The sequence below is a fragment of the Rattus norvegicus genome, chromosome 1, assembly GCF_036323735.1.
Source record: "Rattus norvegicus strain BN/NHsdMcwi chromosome 1, GRCr8, whole genome shotgun sequence".
NCBI classification, from domain to species: Eukaryota; Metazoa; Chordata; class Mammalia; order Rodentia; family Muridae; genus Rattus; species Rattus norvegicus.
Genome location: NC_086019.1, coordinates 49,025,638 through 49,047,678, shown reverse-complemented (window position 1 = coordinate 49,047,678; position 22,041 = coordinate 49,025,638). Strand labels below are relative to the sequence as shown.

The window sequence follows — 22,041 nt, the reverse complement described above, 5'->3', positions numbered from 1 at the left end:
TCTGGAAGAGTAGCCAGTGCTCTTAAACTCTGAGTAATCTCTCCAGCCCCAGACACATGTTTCTTGAGCACCTTTTTTAGAGGAGAAAACAAAACTGAAATTTGATTTAAGCAATCATTAGAAAAATAGAAATTGAATGTAGAAGGTATTATCAAGAAAAATGAAATATTAACACACTCCAGACTTAAAGATATCCTTAGTTAGTAAGGGTACAGATCATTTTGAGTCAAGATATCAAGAAGTCCTAAGGTAACATTGAGTTACGATTTTTTAACAGCCTTTTTTTTGTATGTATATTTTTAAGACTTATTTTATGAGTATGTATGGGGCCTGCATGTATATACATACACCACATGTACGCTGAGTGCCTGGAGAGACCAGAAGAGGGCATCGGTCTCCTGGAACTGGAGTTGTAGGTGGCTGCGAGCCATCACGTGGGCGCTGGGAACCAAACTCACATCCTCTGCAGAAGCAGCCCACGCTCTTAACCACTAAACCACCCGCCAGCCCATGTAACGTGTCTTTAAGTGTGGTAGCATAGAATTAAAAATAAATGGTTGTGTACCTTCACTCTGGTGGATGAGTGCATTCCAGATTGCAACTGGTGTCCGTCCTCCCTCCTTATGTGTGTGTATATCCTGGCCCCGACTCTCGGCTGATCTTGTTGCCCTCAGTTGTGGAGTTTGTGTCTAAAGACTTCCTCTGGGTTTTATTTCAGGACTCCTCCACCGAAGAGGAATTCGGGCATTTGCTGGCTTCTTTACCTCAGACAGAGCTTGATGAGTGTCTCCAGTATTTTACATCATTGGCTCTTAGTGAAAGCAGCCAGAGCCTGGCCGCACAGAAGGTCTGCTTATATCTTATTTAGCAAATGTTTTGAGTGCTAACACTTTTCCAAGGCACTGTGCGGGGGTAGCAGCTGGGCTCGGTCATTTGCCCATTTAGACACTGTACTCCACTCTGGGCTGCATAGTGTCAGGAAATCACAGAGAAAGGTGAACTTAGGTATGTATAAGAAGGATTCAGGGGACAGGAGTTAGCTCAGGTTATGAGCTCATTTACAGCATTGCAGGAGTGAACTCTGGTCTTGCACCTTGAGAATCAATAGTCAGGACTGGGGTACAGCTCAGTGACGGAGTGCTTGCCTAGCATGCTGTAGACTAGGCCTGTGTTCTAACTGAACTCCAGCTTTGACTATTCAGCCCCCTCTCCTTGGAGTATAGCAAGAATCTTGGATTTATTGGATCAAATCTGCCCTCCCTTGACCCAGCCCTAACCCTCTCATCTTCCTCTCAGGGAATGGCACGGCATCTACCCATTGGCTAAAGTTGTAGCCTGGTGGGCCTGCTCAGTCCTTTACACGTATACAGCTGTCTGCAACTGCAGGGTGTTGCTGTGGGGCACATGTTGACTCTGTTTACCCCCTGAACTGCTGTAGCTGCCTGCTCTTTTTCTGCATCCTCTCTACAGAGTCGGCTTCTCTTCCTTCACTTCCTCAGTAATCTTTAAATCTTCTCCAGATTCCTTTTAGGGTGCTGGCTCTCCCTCGTGATTGTGTCCTTCCTTGGATTTTTGGATAAACTGATTGTTTTCCAGAGAGTTCCACATACCACAGAGCAGGTTTTGTTTTCTTTCTCCTTGAAGGTCTCTTGAAGGAATTCCATGGAGGGACACATAAAACATAAGCAAAATTGAAGTAAGCAAAGACAGATAGAGACAGAAAGGCAGACAGATACAGTCTCTGTGTGTGGCAGGAATGGGCAGAGTGGTCTCTGTTGCAGATTTTAAAGAAGTTTTTGACTTATAAGATTGGTGGCATATTCATAGAGTAAAGTGACCCTTTCCCTGTGTACATTGTAGTGGATCAGACCTCCCTTCTACAGGATTTATTCCCATAATCCTCTAGAAAACCCTACAAAGAGGAGGACACAGACCCTTTGTTAGTGCACATTTGTGGGGAAATGCCCTGGTGCCCTAGTTTCTGACATTTCAGGAACAGCCTGCCAGTGACGTCAAATGTTTAGCCACAAACAGGCTTTCTGAGCCTCAGGAGCACAGCTGCCAAGAGATTGCTGCCTCTTGCTGACCTTACCACATCCAATTCCTTTCTGAGACTGCTCAAGGACCGTGGTTGATCTGACAGTCTGCTGGTTAAGACATTTAGTTTTAAGTTGAGGTTTCACACTGAAGTCTGGGGCCTGTGTCTTACACAAAGTGGAGTGCAGAACAGAGGCTGTCCATAGGATTCTTTTCTCATAGCTCCACTACTCTGGTCTGTCTTCTGCTTAGCCCTTCATGGCAGTTTTTCCCATACCCTCTTAGAAGGACATTTCAGTTCCTTGCTTTTTGGTGGAGATCTCAGATGTAGCCCAATGGGACCTAAGAAGGCATCTTCACCAAGCACAGCCAAGGGCCTGCAGGCACTTACTGTCCTTGCTCATCTCCTGGGTTTCATGTCCTCTCCAATTCTAGCACCCAGGGTTTCTCTTGATTTCTTTTTTTTCCTTAGAGCTTTTCTGTTTCTAACGACATTTGAAGGATTTTATACATTTTCCTAGATGCGTGAGGTTGCTTTCTGGTGCTGCCAGAGTGATCTTACAAACATTTGTGGGAACTGCTCTTGTTCCTGCCTAAAACCCCTCCAAAGGCTTCCTGCTCTACATTAAACCCAAGCCCTTTACCTTTAATGTTGGAGGCTTGCACAGACTAATTACCAACATGGCTGCTTGCAGGTCAGAAGCAAGTATAGCAGGAACATGCAGTAGACAGTTGTGGTATGTGAAACCTGCCCTGCAAAGGGAGTGGAAGCTGACAGGTCAAAGGTCAGAGGGCAAGGCTGGGCTGAAGCCTACAGTCTCGTCAGCATTGACAGTACTCCTCAGCAGCCCATGCTGCTGCCATCACCATAACTCTGAATAATGGCATAGTACCTAGCATGTGTTAGTATTTGCCGCTCTTCATGATATATTCCTGTGTGTGTGTGTGTGTGTGTGTGTGTGTGTGTGTGTGTGTGTGTGTGTGTGTGTGTGTTTGAGAGAGAGAGAGAGAGAGAACAGTGTGTGTGTATAGGACAATATCAGGGATCTTCAGCTATTTTTAAAAATTTTTATGTACATTCATGCTTTGCCAACATGTATGTCTATGTGAGGAAGTCAGATCCCCTGGAACTGGAGTTACAGACAATTGCGAGCTACCATGTGGTTGCTGGGAATTGAACTCAGGACCTCTGGAAGAGCAGCCACTGCTCTTAATCATGAGCCATCTCTCCAGCCTGTCTCCCTTGCCTTTTGAGACAATGTCTCCTTGTACTTCAGCTCACCAATTCAGCTAGACTGGCTGGCAAGTAAGTCACTGGGATCTGGGCATGTCCCTTCCCTTACTCAGAATCAGGGTAATGGGTGTGTGCCACCAACTATTTTTTACATGGGTGCTGGGGATCTGAACTCATGATCCTGCAACAAGCACTCTACCCACTGAATTGTCTCCCCGTGTCCCTAACTATACTTATATTCCTAGTGAGCCTCACTTTCAACTGGGAAGAATTAAAAGCTACCATGTTTTTAATATTTTTGTTTGGTGAATCTTTCCCCTTTAAATTTTGTATTTGGGCTTTCAGTTGTCTCTGTTGCAATAATCTGTATGAACTAGAAAATGCTGGCAGATGACACCAGGACACTTTGGCCAGGTGGTAAAGGTGTCACTTCAGGAGAGGACACAGAGGAAAAGATGTCAGACTTGTTCTGGGAATCCCTCCGTGTCTTTTCTATTCTAATAAGCAGTAGAAATTTGCATTTGCATAACATCCCCTTTAAGTTTCCAAAGTATTTTGAGACATTTACATACTTGAAATCTCTAATTTGTATGTAGTACACAGTTAACAAGATGAGTTTGTAAATCTTTGTCTTAACTTCAGGGCGGACTATGGTGCTTTGGAGGAAACGGGCTTCCTTACGCAGAAAGCTTTGGGGAAACCCCCTCAGCCACAGTGGAGATGCTCTCTCTAGAAGCCATAGTAAAGCACTCAGAGGTAACTGGCATTCCATGGAAGAGCTTACTTGGAAATGAGTTTGCTAGACGGGGAGGTCCGGGGCGTCTTAGAGGGCTAATGGGAGGTGCAGTAAAACGATCAAAGTGCATTCTCAAAGAATTAGCAAAAATAGTTTTAAAATTCCACCTTTAGCTGTTAGAATTAATAATTTGGATCAAAACATGACTTTCATTTTTATTACATTTCTAATTTTTTTTAAATTCTTTTTTTTTTAAAGATTTATTTATTTATTATATATAAGTACACTGTAGCTGTCTTCAGATACACCAGAAGAGGGCACCAGATCCCATTACAGATGGTTGTGAGCCACCATGTGGTTGCTGGGAATTGAACTCAGGACCTCTGGAAGAGCAGTCGGGTGCTCTTAACCGCTGAGCCATCTCTCCAGCCCCCACATTTCTAATTTTTTAAGGCAATTTATTTTTGTGTGTGGGTGCTTTGCCTTCATGTATGCCTGTGCTGTGCACCATGGGCATGCCTGGTGCCCCTGGAGGACAGAGAGGACATTGGATTCCTTGTAACCTCAGTGTAGGTGCTGGGAATCGAACCTGGGTCCTCTGTAGGAGGGCAGACGGGGTTTTTAAACCACTGAGCCACTTCCCCAGTCCCTCTTTACACATCTTAATCAATACATCACCACACATAAGGAAGTGCCTTTGTCTTTGGTTTGTGCTGTCTTCTTTCCTAAGGTCGCTTACACACTGGATAGTTAACTTCCATTAAACTTTCCTTAAAAACCCCGTCAGCTGTAGAAGGTAGGACAGATAGAGAGGAGAAGCAAATATTGCATGGCTACACACCTAGGTTCCGAGTCCTGAGAATCTCTAGGCATTTTGGCATGGCGGCCTTTGCTTATTTACTTACTTGACAGGCTCTTGCTGTGTATCCCTGTGTGTGTGTGTGCCACCATGCCCAGCAACGAATGCTTTAGTAAGAATAAAAAAGACAGAAGCCTGCTGGTACCCACAAGTGCCGTATAAGCACCGCCTGGAAGCAGCTTGGGCACAGTGTCGGTCGCCTGCAATGAGGTATGCAGTGCAGGAGTTTGTGTTTGCACCTGGCATCCTCGCCCACACCCTCGAGGTTAACCTGACTGAGGTGCATAGCTCTTTAAGGTCGTCTTTGATTCGCACCTGTGCAGCCGAAACTAAGCAGGAATGAGAGGAACTGCAGCATCGTAGCAGGGCAGGTGGGGTGGGGGTGTGTGTGGGAACTCACCTTGGGAGGTGTGAGGTGAGCTGTGCTTTGTAACAGGAGCTCTGTCTTCTTGTGCTAGATACCTTCACACTGTGACTACATTGAAGCAGGAGGGGGCTTGCAACTCCTGCAGAGACTCTACCAGCTTCACAAGGACTGCCCCAAAATACAGAGAAGCGTCCTGAGGATCATTGGAAACATGGCTTTGAATGAGCATCTTCACCCTGCCATCGTCCACTCAGGTAACAGCCCTGTGCTCTGAGTGTGCTGCGCTTCGCTCTTGCGCTCCCTCGCCTTACGCTGCATTACTTCTCAATGGACCTAAAGCTCTGCTTAGGTTTCTTGGGCCCTTTGCCACCTGCTGCTAGGGTTGTGCACTATAAGGACTCAGCTGTAGGACGGTGGGGGACACAGGCTTTGGGAGGAAGTTTGAATTGTTGGCAGCGGCTCACAATTGTCTGTAACTCCAGTTCAGGGGTGACACCTCACATCAGTGCACATAAAAAAGCTAATAGACCAACAAACCCATCATGATCAAGGAACCTTAAGGGAGGAAGTTTTTTGAGGTACAGTTGCAGTGGGATCAGAGTCCAGAGGCATGGGAGCAGGAGAGACAAGCTGAGAGCACACATCCTGAACTATAAGCAGGAAGCAGGGAATGCAAACTAGATGTGCAGTGAGACTGTGAACACCCAAGGCCACCTCAGATACGCATTCTCCACCAAGGCCACACCTCAGAGATAGGCATTCTCCACCAAGGCCACACCTAAACATACAAAAACAGAGCCACCAACTAATAACTAGCTGTTCAGATATATGAGACTATGGGGGACATTCAAATCATCACATACACATAAATACATACACATGTGCATATATATGTATGTATATGCATATGAGTATGTAGATTCGTATATATATACACATATATTAGAAACTGAATTGACACTTAAGGTAATCTTTAGATCAGCAGAATTATTTACTTATTTATTTATTTATTTATTTATTTATTTAGTGGTGGGGTCTTACTCTGTACTCCTGCCTGGCTTGGAATTCACTATGTATAGCAGGCTATTCTGAATCACAGATCTACCTACCCGGGACTAAAGACATGAATGAATGTTTTGGCTGTATGTAACTCTGTGCACAGCATGTGTGCCTGATGCCATGGGAGCCAGGAGATGATATTGGATCTACTAGAGCTGGAGATAACAATTGTGAGCTGCCTATGGGTGCTGGGAATTGAACCCGTGTCCTTGGAAGGACAGCCAGTGCTCTTAACTTCTGATCTATCTCTTCAATCCCAGATCAATAGATTTTAATTTTAATGAAATCAAGTCAGAAATCAGAAAACTTTATGAAAGCATGAAAAGACCAATATATTACCCTGTTAGAACTAAATGTGACCTCTGGCATATCCACGAGGTTTGATAGTTCTGGGAGGCAGAGCTACTCTATTCTCCTTCCTCTTCCATATCCTTCGTGCTCCCTCCGCCTTACTCCCCTCCTCCCCCCACCTGCAGCATGGCCTTCAACTCAGTAGCTGAGGATGACCCTGAACCAAGAGTCCTACACTTCTGCCTCTGCCTGCTGAGTTCTGGACCAGGCAGCACTCATTTTCATAAAAAAGTATTTCTTCTTAAGGCAGAATTTATATTTGATTTGAACCTCGCTTGTTTCAGTTATCCGAGCTGGAATAAGATTTTTAATTTGTATTTGTGAAAGCCTGGGCCCTTCAGCAGACCCAGCATGCACTCATAGCTAACAGCTCTTACCACACTCTCCTGCTCCTGGTGCAGATGCATTGAGGACCAGTGATGCTGGGAGGTCAGTTACATTAACAACAGTGTATTACCGTAGTCTCAACAATTGCCAGAATAGACTCCCAGTGTTCTCACTACCAAAACCATGGCCAGTGCAGCAGTGCACACTGTATGTGTGTTTGAGAACAACACAGTGGGCTGGCGAGGCTGCTCAAGGTATTCTGAATTCTAGGTGTGATAAGGAGTTCATCAAATTCATTCGTTAAAAAATAGTTTCCTTGCCTGCACTCGGGGTTGTTGATAGATTTCTGATCTTCATATCAGCCCACCGATTTTTAGAGTCGTCCTTAAAGCAGACCATCAGAGTGTTTTGTCCTCTGCTGAGCTCACCTGCAGTAATTGCTGTGTGCTTATTTTCTGTGTAGGCAGAGGCCATTTGCACACGCCTTACCTAGCCACCCTCAGAGGGCTGTGGTTGGGATAGCACAGCTTCGTGCTGTGGGACTCAGAGGTTCTTAGGACAGAATTGAGCTGGAGCATCTCTGTGCAGCTGAGACCGTGTGCTTCAGTATTCAGGATATCTGTTCTCTCCTCAGGCTGGGTCTCTCTCTTGGCAGAAGCCTTGAAATCCTGCCACATTATGGAGGCTTCCCACGCTGCCAGAACCCTGGCTAACCTGGACCGAGAAACTGTGAGTGAGAAATACCAGGACGGAGTGTATGTGCTCCACCCCCAGTGTCGGACAAGGTGAGCTTCAGGAGGATTTAAGGGACCACTGGTTTGTTTGTTTTGTTTTTAAACTGGAAAGTGATCTTGTATGCAAATGGAAGAGGGGAAGACTCCAGAAAGGAGACCTAAGAACCAAGCCGTAGCTGCAGATTGGCCAGCCCTGTTCTACTCTCCCTGACTCCTGTGAGGACAGACTTGGAGTCGGGGTCTAAGAAATATTGTACACCCCCTAGATTGATTTCAGAAATGCCAGGGGTGGAGGAGGTATGTGGGCAAGGAGGCCCCTCAGGTGGTCTGTCCCTGGGGCCCTCCAGGCCCTCCTGTGTTCCTCACAAAGCTCTGGGCCTTGATGACTAGGTGGCTGCTTTGTATGGGCCTTCCTCTCACAGCCCTTCCCTAAGTCCTGGGTACACATGGGTACAATTTTTTTTTTTTTAAAGGAAAGACATTCTTGTAAAGATTTATTTATTTATTTTGTATATGAGTACACTGTAGCTGTCTTCAGACACACCAGAAGAGGGCATCGGATTCCATTACAGATGGTTATGAGCCACCATGTGGTTGCTGGGAATTGAACTCAGGACCTCTGGAAGAGCAGTCGGTGCTCTTAACCACTGAGCCATCTCTCCAGCTCCCTGGGTATAATTTTTTTTTTTGCAGGAAATTAGAAGTAGCAGTGGGCTCCTCCATCTCTCCCAGCTCCTTCAGTCTAACTGCAGGAAGTGGTGCATAAAGAGAGCAAGGGGAGACAGTGGCAGGCCCCTCCCTCTGACCCCATTTCCAAGTTTGGGGGGAATGAAGGGCTGTCAGAGCCCTGCTCCCCTGACCATCAGCTTGGGGTGCCTGCCCCAGAAACTCATTTCTCGGGGAGCTCTGTTCCATTCTTCAGGTGGGAGTGAGGCAGGATGAGAAGGAAGCAGGGTCCTGGCAGGAGGCCCAGTGCCTTGTGCTGGGGAGGCAGGATGGAGAAATCACCACATCACGGGAGAACCTGACAAACCAGTCTCAAGGCACTGATGCTCGCTGTCTGGCTCTCATTAGGATCAGGGGCCCCTTGCAGAAGATTCCTTTTAAAAAGGCCTCTGCAAAAAGAAAAATGGATTTATTGGTTCAGTCTAATGGCAAGTAAAATGTTATAATGACCAATGCAGTCCCGGCTCTCTCTCCAGCAGGACTTAGAGTTTATTTATCCCGAGCTGAGTAAGTGACCATGTCTTGGGCAGGCTTTAGGCAGCCTGGGATGACATGTTCCAAAGCCAGCCTCTTAAGAGTCACAAAACAAGAAGAAAGTCACAAGTAAATACATTTACCGGATATTCTGGTGGGAGCAAGATGGGGGACAGCAAAACTGGGAAATTCCTGAAGTAGGTGTCACCATCACCTGGTGACATTTTAGCTTTTGGCTGATGTAAACGTTGGGGTCTATTTGGAGGCATCTGAAGGAAATCAAGTCATTTTTTCTTCACATCTTAAAAACATTTCTGTAAAACAAAAACAAAAAATCCTCATTTGTTTTTAAAAGTCTGCAAAAGAGAGAGGAGAGCAAGGATAGCCCCCTGGTGGTGTACAGTGGGAGTGCTGGTTAGCACAACAAACCAACCAGTCAGACCCTGAGGCTTTGAAAGGTCCACTGGTTAAGGAATGGACCAGCAGCGGTGCTCCCTCTGCTACCTTCCTGCTTTTGTAAGTGGGGACTTCATTCCTTTGCACACATGCGTGGGCTATTTAACCTTTGTCTGCTGCACGGTTAGTCAGAACCTTATTTTGCCATGCTGATTCTCAGGGCACAGAATTCCCCTTGCTTTCAGCCTTACTTTAGCTGAAAACTATTTTAATGGTTTATACTTCTTTCGCATACCTGACAGTTCCTTTCTGCTTTATATTTCTTTTCTTTTAAAGAGTTATTTATTTATTTTATGTATATGAGTACACCATCACTATCATCAGACACACCAGAAGAGGGCATCAGATCCCATTACAGATGGTTGTGAGCCACCATGTGGTTGCTGGGAATTGAACTCAGGACCTCTGGAAGAGCAGTCAGCACTCTTTTTTTTCTTTTTCTTTCTTTCTTTTTTTTTTCCGGAGCTGGGGACCGAGCCCAGGGCCTTGTGCTTGCTAGGCAAGCGCTCTACCACTGAGCTAAATCCCCAACCCCGCAGTCGGCACTCTTAACCACTGAGCCATCTCTCCAACCCTGCTTTATATTTCAATTCAAAGCTTTTGAGTCTAGAAAGATATTTTCTTAGCCCGGCTTGGGAGGCAAAGGCAGATGGATCTTGGTGTTCAAGGCTAGCCTGATCTACAGAGTGAGTTCCAGGGTATCCAGGGCTACACAGAGAAATCCTGTCTGGAAAACCAAAACAACAAGAAGTATGTTTTCTTGACCTATAAATAGTTAATTAGTGAGCAGTTTAAGTCCTGATACAGGGGTGCTTTTGGTGAAACCCATCAGCTTTCTGTTCGGATCCACCTTTTCTCTTTACTCTGGACCATGGAGAGCCCACCCCAGTGACCTCATCCTCTCTACACTCCTCAGAGTTAGCCCTTCCCAATGCTGTATCCATGGAACTTTCTGTCACATTACTTGTCTCTAACAGGCACACTGGGGCACCGGAGCCTGGTGTGCCACTGTTGCGGCTGGAGCTCCAGCTTTTATCCCCAAATTCCCAACTGCATGTGAGTTAAAGGACAGATTTTATGTGATCAGTTATGAGCTCATTTGAACTGAATGCTTTTGGGGGGGCTTTATCATGTGTACATACCAATACCGTATTCAGTAGCACACAGAAATATGTACATTGATAAACCAAGATGAACCTTTATGTTTAAACATGTAAAGCAAAGCAAACTGGCCAGTTTAAAAAGAGGTAAGAATCAACATTTTTAACAAAATGAATTAAATTAGAATCATCTTGTTTGGTTAAATTCTAAAATCTTTTATTCCTGCTATTGTCTTAAATAAATTTCATATTACCTAGGTTTAAAGTGTATCTTTTGTACTTTTTTGTTTCATTTCAGTTTCATAATTAATTCTTATACATCTGTGCTTTAGAAAGGATGAACTTGATAGCAGCCTTCCTGGGCTTAGTAGGAAAAACAGTCCAAATTCCTAAAAACCCATAGTTACAGAGAACAAGAGACAGCAACCTCCTTATCGAGTCTCAAAGAACAGGAACCAACAGACACAAATGAATGGCGCAGCCTTCTGTCAGCAGTCATGAGCGCAGACTGGGGGACACAGGGCACAGTTACAGCAAAGCAGAGGGCACCCAGCACAAATGAGTTAGGAATGCTGTGCCTCTGAGGTGTGAGAGGAGCCAGGGGAGACACTGTGGCCAACAGCGAAGCTTCATACACAGCTTGAGCTGAACACACAGTCTTTGCCCACTGTGAAAGCTTTCGGCCCAGGAAGGAGAGAGACTCCCTTGCTGCCTTGCTCAGGAAATCAAAGTCAGAATACCCTGCTTGGTCAGTGGGTGATCAGTAATTCTGAAAGCCCCAGTCAGTCCAGCGCTTATCTAGGGAGTAAGGCAGGGACTAATCCACCCCTTTTGTCTAATGCTGTGTTCCACTTAGGGTCACTGGAGAGGGAGGGATAGGAGGAGGAGGCGGGGTCGGAGGAGGGCTGACAAAGGTGACCTTTTTTAGATTTCATCTGTGATTTTGATACAGTGTCTAAACTCTTGTTTATTTTTCATGTTTTAAAAATGTTATTTTTCTAAACATTCATTAGCTTATTAATAATAATTAATTGGCAATTTTATCTGTAGTTTAGCGAGTTTAAATTCCACTTATGATTTTTGCTTCTGCCTAGGACTTTTAGTACACATACATGAACATATACAAAATTGGCAATGTCAAATGGTTTCCATTTCTTACCGCTTGAATTAATGTCATTTACTAAATATTAAGCCAGCTGGACTAAAAATGATAGTTTTTCTGTAAACATTTTTCCTTTCCTTGAATTTCCATTTCCCACTTTCCTGTCTTTTTTTCTCTCTTCCCTGAACATTGGAATTCTCTATGCTAGCTGATGGGATCTGAGTTTGGATCAGATTTATGTGCTGCTTCTGGGAGCAGCCCCCTTTGTCTCCCCCTCACCACTCAGGTGTGTCCTGGCTGTTACAAAAAAGTGTGATGGAGGTTAAGGTGCTGGATGACCCACCTGTGTGTGTGTCTTTCTGGCTGAGCCAATAAGTTTCCTTCCTACTCTGGAATGAGGTGTGTTGTCTTGGGTCTCCCCACGAGGCCACTGCATGTCCTGTGGATGTCCCCTGACATTTCTCATATCTGGTGACTTTGCCGTTATAATAGCGTGTTCTTGTCTAACTTCTTAAATACCTCAGCTGGTATGTGGACTGTCTGAATAGACTTATTTGAAAGATAATGGTGAGGTGGCGACACTCACATGCTGAATCATGGTGTTTGTTACGGTCGCCGAGGTTGGTCTGCTTAACCGTGTCTCTTCACTGAAGGAGCAGTGAGTGCGCTGTCTGCTGTCTCTGCCAGAGTTCCTGGATCCCTCAGCACCCTGCGTTAATAAAGTTTGCCCTAATTAAGTCTCCTTAGTCTTAGTCAGCCTGCTGACGCCTTCCCGTGAGAATGCTGTGTAGCTTGCCGCAGTAGTAATGCGTTTATTCTGCTTCTTTTTAAAACTCTGTTTCCTCTTAGTCAGCCCATTAAAGCCGATGTCCTTTTTATTCATGGCCTTATGGGAGCAGCGTTTAAAACCTGGCGCCAGCATGACAGCCAGCGGGCTCTGACCGAAAATGCTTTGGTGGATGAAGACAGCTACACTACATGCTGGCCCAAGGTAAGGAGAGGCAGCTGTGCCACAGCCCGCACACTGGCACTCACTGCCGCGTCACCGTCATGGCTGCGTCCCTGTCCCGAGCCAGTGGGGCTTCTCTCACTGTGCTGCTTCTTCCTCCTGGAGACATTCTGGGATTTTACATCATCAGCAGGGCTTGTGGTCCCTCGTGTGTATATTCTGTGGCTCTAGAATAATACTCCACGGTGAAACAGTAGGGTATTCACTCACTGTTGATACATAATTTAATAATACAGCCAGAATTTACTGGCTGTAATAGCCAATTTATGGCCTTAATAATTATAAAATAGAAGCGCCTGAGTGATGGCGCTTTCCTTAATAATTATAAAGTAGAAGTGCCTGAGCGATGGCGCTCCCTTTGCATGTCTTTCTTTGGCTCAACTGTGGGATGAGTTCATGGGCTGAGATCTATTCCAGTTCATGCAGGACAGTGCTTCCATGTCAACGGTTTCCAGGGCTTCGCTCCTCTTACTTCAGCTCTCTCTTCTCTCCCATGATGCTAAATCCTAGGGACATCAGCGCCCGGTTCCCAGAGACAAACTGAGTTTCCATTCATTTCCAACTTTCCTGTCTCAGTTACCCAGCAGAAAGTAGTCTGTTCTCCCACAGTGTCTTCACTCCCCACCGGTTTTCCAGTGTCTCTGTGGTGTCTGTACGGGAGGCCTCTGGCTACAGAGAGCAGTTAGTAGGAGGGAGCTGGACGGGGAAAGCATGCTTCTGCTCGCTCACGGCTTTCCCTTTTACTTAGACATGGCTGGCTAAGGACTGCCCCGCTCTTCGCATCATATCTGTGGAGTACGACACGAGCCTCAGTGACTGGAGGGCAAGGTGCCCTATGGAGAGGTAACAGACGGGAGGGAGGCTGGGAGGAAGGGAGGACCGGCCCTCAAATGCATCCTCTGCCATGGGAGGACTTTCTTGTTTATATCACAGACTGGGTTTATTTTCTAAGACCTGGGGATGGAGCCCAGGTCTTGTGCACGTTAGGGGATGCTCCAATTTGCCGCTGTCGTCGTCCTCTGGAAGGCTTTAGTACACAATAAGTAGTAGAAAGTAACAAACATTAGAATATGTGTTGAGCTCCTGACACAGCTCATGCAAGCCTAGAATCATAACGCACCGCAGATCTCTAGCAAAGCCTTCACTTCGGCGGGGAGGAAAGGTGATAGTTGCTTGTGTGTTCACAGTCCTACTGGCTGGGGAAGCTCAGGGAAAAGATGCCAAGCAGCTTTGACTGGTGTCCCTTTTATGTCCTGGTTTCCAGGACCTAGTAGTAGCCTTGTCCCACCGGTGGCTCACTGTGCAGGTCGGCGAGTGCTCGGCAGCCTTGCTCACAGAGAGCTCATCTGCTCAGTGGCATAAAATGGTGCTTGATGGGCAGGCACCACATGGGTACAGGGGCCAAAAGAGGGCACGTTGGCACCCAGCCTACCCCTCGTCTCCCAGAGGAGCACTGGGAATCTTTGCTTTCAAAAAAGGTAGTGCAGATGAACAGTGTGAGACTACAGACTGCTAAGCTATGGAGAAAACTTCCCTTTTGGTCTGAAATCCCTTATTTTGAACTCTGATCATCTAGTATTTCTACACAAACCCAAGTAATGGAAGCTTAATGTCTGTAGGAGTAAACTCAGATAATCAAGTCTGGGGCAGGCTTATTGTCAGGCTGTGGACAAAATGGGATCCCATACCTAACTGCCTCGGGCAGCTGGGATACGACCCATGTTTGACCTGTACAAACTATTCCAATAAGGCTGTTTGGTATGAATGGCTGTTGAGGGCTTAGGTAGTCCCGGCTATGTTAATGTGAGCAAGTGTCAGACAGAGAGTAAGATCGGCATAGCCTACACTCCCGAGTGGGCACCGATAGCACTGAACAGTAAATGTTCTTAAGTTAGGCCATGAGACGTGGAGGATGGATGCCTCCCATCACACTTGGTGTTTTTGTTCTGTTCAGAAAGTCCATTGCATTCAGAAGCAACGAACTTCTCAGCAAGCTGAGAGCCGCTGGCGTTGGGGAGAGACCAGTGATATGGGTCTCACACAGCATGGGAGGTAAGGATGGGCTATCTTCATAGACAACCATCACTAAAGTTCTGTCTGCCTGCCTGTCTGTCTTATTAGTCTCCCCACACCAAGTTAACATCTGTCTGTATTATTTGTTTTCCTAGAAGGTGGGGGACAGCTAATACCAGACTGGGTCGGGGGCTTAGATTGATGACCTGGTGGTTTCATGCGGTCATATGAGTCAGATTACACTGTAGGATGCTTATCACTAGGCTCCGAGAAGCCAGCATTGCCACAGGGAGAAGCCAGCATTGCCACAGGCCTCGGGCTTCCCTGCCTTCCCATCCACGCCTCCTCAAATGGCTAATTCAGTCGCTGCTGTGCTGCTGAGGCCTGATCACAGGTTTTCTGTGGAGCCTGGCTCCAGCTGCATAGCTACTCCTCCTGTCCCCCCACGCCCTGTGCCCCCACCCCCCAAACTAGCTCTCAGCTCTCTCTGCAAGCCGAGCTTGAAGCCTTTGCCCCAGGCTAGGGTGTTTGATTAATGTGACTTAGACTGAGGCTCAGCCAAGGTCCTTTGCTGAGAAAGGTGGATATATAGCCCTTCTGTTTCTCAAAAACCCACTGTTGCCATCCCTGGGTCTTTGTATTACCTGACTGGGGAACATGGTTAGGTGCTCTTGGTCATAGCAGCTGACCTTCCTCGGTGGGACCCGTGACTCTGGGTGTGGGTGGCAGTGACTAACACCTACTTCACAGAGGCAGTGAGATCTACGAGAGAAAGGCGTGCAGGCTGAAGTCTCTTAACTGCTGGTAGGCACAGAGCGAGGCATTCATGTCCTATTTTAAAGGCAGGTTTCTTACATTGGAAGGCACTTACGTTTAAGGAGAAGGAGTGAAGAGGAAGGGAACAACTCACTCTCCTCTCTCTCCTCTGTGGCTAGGTCTTCTTGTCAAGAAGATGCTGTTGGAAGCCTCTCAGAAGCCAGAACTGAGTGCTCTTATAAACAATACCAGAGGGATAATTTTCTACAGTGTCCCTCACCACGGATCGCGGTTGGCTGAATACTCCGTTAATATTCGATATCTTCTCTTCCCCTCTCTGGAAGTCAAAGAACTCAGCAAGGGTAATACTTTCTGTTGTGAAGGGAATTGAAGTTGTAGAACATTAAATACAGGAAGGAAGGAAAAAAAAACCATTTCTTCCTTAAATGGACTATTGTATCTTTTTTTTTTTTTTTCTTTTTGTCAGAGCTGGGAACTGAACCCAGGGCCTAAATCCCCACTGAGCTAAATCCCCAACCCCGGACTATCGTATCTTTTTCTTCTTTTTTCTTTTTTCTTTTTTTTTTCTTTTCGGAGCTGGGGACCGAACCCAGGGCCTTGCACTTTCTAGGCAAGCGCTCTACCACTGAGCTAAATCCCAAACCCCCGGACTATCGTATCTTTAAACTTGCAGATAGTTTTGTTTAGATTATCCATGGAAAGATTTGGGTTCGCTTCTCTTTTCTTCATCTCTCTTTGCCCCTAGGTAGTTATCCTCTCTAGAATAGCTGTGACCATTAAGTTATCTCAGCTACTTTAAACCTAAGCGAATTATGGTTTTTCTCCTAAAGTAGTAAACTGCCTTTGTCCATGAATTTGGGAAATTATCAACTCTCACAATATACATAAAAACTTCTGAGCCAGCCTGTTAGTTATAAAGCACTGTGTTTTGTTTCATAGCCCAGCATATGCTTACCTCTTTGTGCGTGGAAGAATGTGTTTCTCTGCTGCTTTGGACAGAGCATGAGGTTTAAGAATCTGTGTTAGGCTCTGTCACTGTATCGAGTGTTTCAGGTTGTTCTCTCTGGATGGTCTTAGCATAGTGGAAAGTAGGGTCTGGATGTCTCCAACTATTACTGAGTTACTCTGTCTCTGCATTGAGATCTAATCTGTGTCTCACATGATTGGGTGGTTCTGTTTAGATGCATGCATATCTGAGGTCACTTGTTCCTGTTGAACTGACTCTGTGTGCAGCCGTGCCTCTTTACTGTTTCTCACTTAGAATAGGATTTGTCTGATAAGAGCACAGCCATCCCGCATGAGTCCCTTCTTATATTCTTTTGGGTGGAGAATATAATTCATTCATCTGTAGGGTTAGTAAATGTGTGGTATAAATGCCATTTTGTTAACTGTGTTCCTTTCCGCCTCACGTTTGTATGGTTTGGTGGCTTTGGGAGTCTTTGTTTCTTCTGGTGAGCATGTGTGTGCGTTCCTTTGTGACCTTTGATGATGGCCATCCTATCTTTCTGCCATAGTCTGCAGGTGGTGAGTCATTTTTGAAGGTAGTTTTTCCTGGATACACTATCCTTGGTGGCAGTTTCTCCTTTAATATCTTGCACAAGTTACTCCTTCCTTTTCTTGCTGTTTGACAGGCTTTTAAATTTTGCTTTGGTGCAGTCTAGTCATTGAGTGTCTCTGGGGTCCTGAGCGTTTGCACATGGACGTCCATATCTCTGCATGGTTGGAGTTTGGCTGTTATTTATGGATCGAGGTTTTAATTGACTTTCACATTTCTTCAGTTTCTAGTGTTTCCATAGTATTAATAGTTTTATTCCCTTTTTCTTCCTTCCCTCCTTTCCTTGCTTGACTGAGTTCAAAATGAAGCCTGTCATCAAGCCCACATTCTGCCTCTCCTCTTTTGATTCTCTTACATTTCACTAGTTTCCTTAAGCTCACTATCTAACTCCTTTGTAGCCATTTTATAGACATCTTTCAACTCTATTTTGGAGAGTTGAATCTTTTCCTTCTTGGTGTTAAGCTTCCCTTAGTGGGAAGTGCATCCCTCTGTGGATACTGTGCACTGAGCATAGTATTCATCCCTCTGCTTTAAGAAGGTCCTGAGGGGGTTGGGGATTTAGCTCAGCGGTAGAGCACTTGCCTAGCGAGTGCAAGGCCCTGGGTTCGGTCCCCAGCTCCGAAAAAAAAAAAAAAAAAAAAAAAAAAGAAAAGAAGGTCCTGAGGACTGAGCACAGGTAATGCTGGGGGCTGCTAAGCATAGACTTAGGGTGTAGAACCTAAGAGATCTTCCTACATCCCATAGGATAACTTAGGATGTTAACAAGAGCGATGGTTACCAGATATGTAGAGCTGAGGGGCTCAGATCCCTTTCCAGGTCTCAGGCGCTTCCTTGTTGCCAAGTTGCTCACAGACTACCTCTTGTCAGCCATCTTGGCTGAAGTGGTGGTTGTTTGTTCATATCTTCTTGCTTTGTGGTCTGTTGTCTTCTCAACTCATTCTGAAGATACTAGAGTGCTCTGTGTGTTTCCTGTATTCCCCAGAGATAGTATGAACTGACTTCCGATGTCAGTTTCCTTCTGTTCTCCCCGGTGCCCCCAGCTAAGATTACAGTCATGGAGCCACAGCTGGCTTTCCACACAGGTTTTAGGGATCCAAGCAGGCCCTTATGTGTGTTAGTAGGGTTCTTTCTCTAAGAGCAGAACTGATAGAACTTATGTATGGGATTTATTAGAATGGCTTACACGCTGTGGTCCATCTAGTTCAACAATGGCTGTCTCCTAATGGAAAGTTCAAGAATGCACTATTGTTCAGTCAGGGAGGCCAGATGTCCCAGCTGGTCTTCAGTATGTCAGAATAGCCTTCCCCCACCCACACCCCCAAGGCTTTAATGCCAGTGGAGCAAGAGGGAGGGCAAACAGGCAAAGAGCAAATGCTTTGTTCCTCCTTGACCTTTAGGACACCACTAGGTAGTATGGCCCAAATTAAAGGTGGGTCCTCAAGTGGTCTGGATATAAGGTATGTCTTCCTACCTTAAATGATCTAGTTAACTAAAAATCCCTCACAGGAGTGCCCAGTTGTTTGGGTTTTTAGTTAATTCTAGATGTAGTCAAGTTGACATCCAAGAATAGCCATCACCTCAGGTTTGTGAGGCAAAGGCTAACCTGTCTAGCCAGCTCTCCTACCTGAGCCCATCGTGAATCAGAATCTTAATTTCCTCTCTGAGTTAAATACGAACACCTTTTATCCCAGAGGAGTGAATAGAACTGTCTCATTCTCGGGTTTTACAGACTCTCCTGCACTGAAGATGCTACAGGATGAATTTCTGGAGCTTGTGAAAGACAAAGACTTGCAGGTGCTGAACTTTGTAGAAACACAACCAACATTTATCGGCAGCATGATTAAACTGCAAGTAGTGCCCGTGGAGTCAGCAGGTACTTACTCTTGAGAGATGGTGGCCACTGGATACCTAGTGGGTGGGACCTAGCATTTAACAGATGTCAGTTTTTATAGCCAGTGTCTTAGGGATATATAGGAGAAGGTTTATAAAAATCCAGAATCTAAGTGTATTATTAGATTCAAATCCTCTGCAAGCACACAGCCCTGGCATCAGCCCCTCATCTCTGTTAGGTGACAGTGGCTGCTTCTCTAGCTCTAAGGCACCAACAGTAGCACCTGCATTGAGGAGAACACCAAGCACTTCCCTAAGCCAGAATAAGGGGCATGTATTCAACAAATTGATAGCTACATAGACATCTTAACCCCACTGATAAAAATGTAGGATGTATGTTTGGAAGACTTGGTAAATGGAAAATGGATGGGCAGTATTCAAGCAGGAAATATTTAAGAAAAAAACCTAGTGTTAAATAGTTTTTAACTAGCTCCTCCTGGTGCTAGAGTGTAGAGCCTACATCCAAGCTCTCCTTAGATGACGCTGTCTGGTAGCCTCCCATATGTCTCACTAACTGAACTGCCTCCCTGACTAACCATATCCTCGACTTGATTATCATCTCCTGGAACTCCTTCCTGAGGCTGGCTTAGGTCCTGTCCTGGTAGCTCAGAGCCAATGGCAAGGGTTAGTGGCCAGGGACAGCATGCTTGCCTTAGTGATGATCCTGAGGTGGATAATGAGCTTTGTCTTATTTCTCATACACCACACAGATGCAAGTTCCCCACATCCTAAAGAAGATGTCTAGCAGACTCGCAGGCCCCAGGCTGAGGTGTTGCAAAGCAGTCACTTGAAGAGTGCCAAGAATGACTGCCAGATACCTTAAAACCCTTAGAAACCTAAAGCAACAGCAGAGCCAGTCTCCCGACCAGCAGCGTTGCAGCGTTGCCATAGCAATCCCGACTGCCCTCTTTACCAATTACCCTCATCCTGCCACTCAGTGCTGGGCTCGCTGGCATCTCTTCTTACCTGCATCCAGGTAGACTTGTCAGACTGCGATCACATAACCTTTGTCATTGCTCAAGCAGCTGAGTACTAAAGTACTGAGTCCTGCCTCCACACCTACCCTCTTCACACACCCCCTCCACACACCCCCCTCCACACACTCCCCTCCATACACCCCCTCCACACACCCCCCTCCACACACTCCCCTCCACACACTCCCCTCCACACACTCCCCTCCACACACTCCCCTCCACACTCCCCTCCACACCCCTCCACACACTCCCCTCCACACACCCCCCTCCACACACTCCCCTCCACACACTCCCCTCCACACACTCCCCTCCACACACCCCCTCCACACACTCCCCTGCACACACTCCCCTCCACACACTCCCCTCCACACACTCCCCTCCACACACTCCCCTCCACACACACCCCTCCACACTCCCCTCCACACCCCTCCACACACTCCCCTCCACACACTCCCCTCCACACACTCCCCTCCACACACTCCCCTCCACACACTCCCCTCCACACACTCCCCTCCACACACCCCTCCACACACTCCCCTCCACACACACCCCTCCACACACTCCCCTCCACACACTCCCCTCCACACACTCCCCTCCACACACCCCCCTCCATACATCTGGTATTTGGGTCTGGAATGGTTCTCAAACAATGTCAGTGCTCAGGCTCTGCTTAGAACACACAGGAGATTTTAGGAAAAGAACAAACTGAGACTTACTTACTGGACATCCATTTTCACACAGGGAGTGAGAGTTCTGCTCAGGCAAGCATGGCTTCCCTTTGCTTTATTGACACTTCTGCTTTCTTCAGATTTAGGCATTGGGGATCTAATTCCTGTGGACGTCAACCACTTGAACATTTGCAAGCCGAAGACAAAGGATGCGTTTTTGTACCAACGTACTCTACAGTTCATCTGTGAAACTTTAGCCAGAGACCTTGAAAACTGACAGCTACATTCTTCCATGTTTTTGTGTGAATACAGTGCAGGAAACGTGGTGTTCTCCATCTCTTGTTAAGCTCTACGCAGTTCTGTGCACTCAGTGCACATGTGGTGCACACAGCAGAGTGCAGCTCCTCACACAAGCGCTGGGAAATGCCCGAGTAGACCTGGAGGTCACAGAGGGAGGGTTAAATTGAGTTTCTATGGTTTAAAAGAAACTCCTTTGCCATAGGGTAGGGAGCAGAGCTGCTGTGGCTGCTGTGGCCTGACCACCTGAGCCTGTCCCAGCTTACCCAAGAGTCCTGACAGGCAACCTAGCACACCCTGAGAATGAAGTCTGGGGGGAACAAGCTAGAACTTACAGAAGCTGTGTTTGACCTGGGTACCGTGTGCTGTGATGTTTAACTATCAATATGTCAGTTACACATTTGACACTTCAGAGGCTCCCGCATGCCTGCTCGCACGTGCAGACCAGTCTTGTACGCTTCTGTTTTTTTTTTTTTTCATATTGCTGAGAATAGTTGTTTTAAATATTCTTTCTAGGGTATTTTAATTCGCTATTCAATAATATGCTCCAGATAAGGTAAGGATCAGGTTATGAACAAACCTATCTGAAGCAATCAGGGACACTAACCACTTATATCAAGACTCTCAGATTCTCTGACTCCATAAAGTACATCTTCCCTCATGCTCCCTTCTGAGGGACTTCTGCATGGGAGGATAGGAACTCATGCTGATGACCTGTTTTTGTGTTTGAGTAATAGCATTATTAACATGAAATTCTGTGTGTGTGTGTGTGTCCCTGTCCCTGCATGCATGTGTGCTATGGATCAAACCTGAAACCTTGTGCATGCTAGCCAAGTACTGTGTTAGTACACTATGTTCTCAGCTCCAAATTTATACCTTCGAAGAATATAACTTACTGATTTTGGTATATTCAGAGTTGCCAGCTATGATCACTGTCCAATTTCAGACTATTGTATCATCCCCAAAGACGCTCTCTCAGCAGCAGGCAGTTCCCCTCCTCTGACCCAAACCCCAGGAAACACCATTTCCATCTTGTGCATTTGCCTAATGGACATTCATAAAGTTGGTAGGTTCACCTTGTCGCTCTTAGCATAATGGTTCTGTCTTGCATTTCTGGTCTTTTCCTGCCTCCCTCTGCTTCCTCCCTACCATGCGGTGAGCAGTTTTGCCCATCCCCCCATTCTCCCGTGATGCCCTGTCTCACACCATGGGACCAGTGACCATCGACTGAAACCATGGGCAGAACACATCTTTTCTCCTTTAACTCTGTTGCCCAGGTATCTGTCATCGAGGTGA

The 22,041-nt window shown here is 46.2% G+C and overlaps 2 protein-coding genes and 1 long non-coding RNA gene across 15 annotated transcripts in view; 1 reads left to right on the top strand and 2 right to left on the bottom strand.

Moving 5' to 3' along the window:
• Positions 1-21,834, top strand: part of Serac1 (serine active site containing 1) — a 36,009-nt gene extending 14,175 nt beyond the window's left edge. For 3 of the 6 annotated variants that reach the window (XM_039099712.2, XM_063270670.1, XM_063270668.1), the window contains 10 exons: positions 719-847; positions 3,914-4,027; positions 5,325-5,487; positions 7,605-7,755; positions 12,412-12,553; positions 13,320-13,414; positions 14,526-14,623; positions 15,520-15,702; positions 18,646-18,789; positions 20,589-20,783. In XM_039099712.2, coding sequence (XP_038955640.1) covers positions 719-847; positions 3,914-4,027; positions 5,325-5,487; positions 7,605-7,755; positions 12,412-12,553; positions 13,320-13,414; positions 14,526-14,623; positions 15,520-15,702; positions 18,646-18,789; positions 20,589-20,725 — 1,356 coding nt within the window. In that variant the 3' untranslated portion in view covers positions 20,726-20,783. The other 3 variants (NM_001400935.1, XM_039099721.2, XR_010055964.1) reach the window with 3 other exon arrangements.
• LOC120099116 (uncharacterized) lies at positions 8,192-15,592 on the bottom strand. Its single transcript, XR_005497972.2, has 3 exons — positions 15,456-15,592; positions 15,229-15,346; positions 8,192-9,218 (listed from the first exon to the last, which is right to left on the bottom strand). It is a non-coding gene; the product is annotated as an uncharacterized LOC120099116 (long non-coding RNA).
• The window catches only part of Synj2 (synaptojanin 2), a 103,412-nt gene continuing 101,896 nt past the window's right edge, over positions 20,526-22,041 (bottom strand). For all 8 annotated transcript variants that reach the window (XM_063275683.1, XM_039092679.2, XM_063275686.1 and 5 more), the window contains one exon: positions 20,526-20,885. In XM_063275683.1, coding sequence (XP_063131753.1) covers positions 20,688-20,885 — 198 coding nt within the window. In that variant the 3' untranslated portion in view covers positions 20,526-20,687. The remainder of the gene's footprint in view (positions 20,886-22,041) is intronic.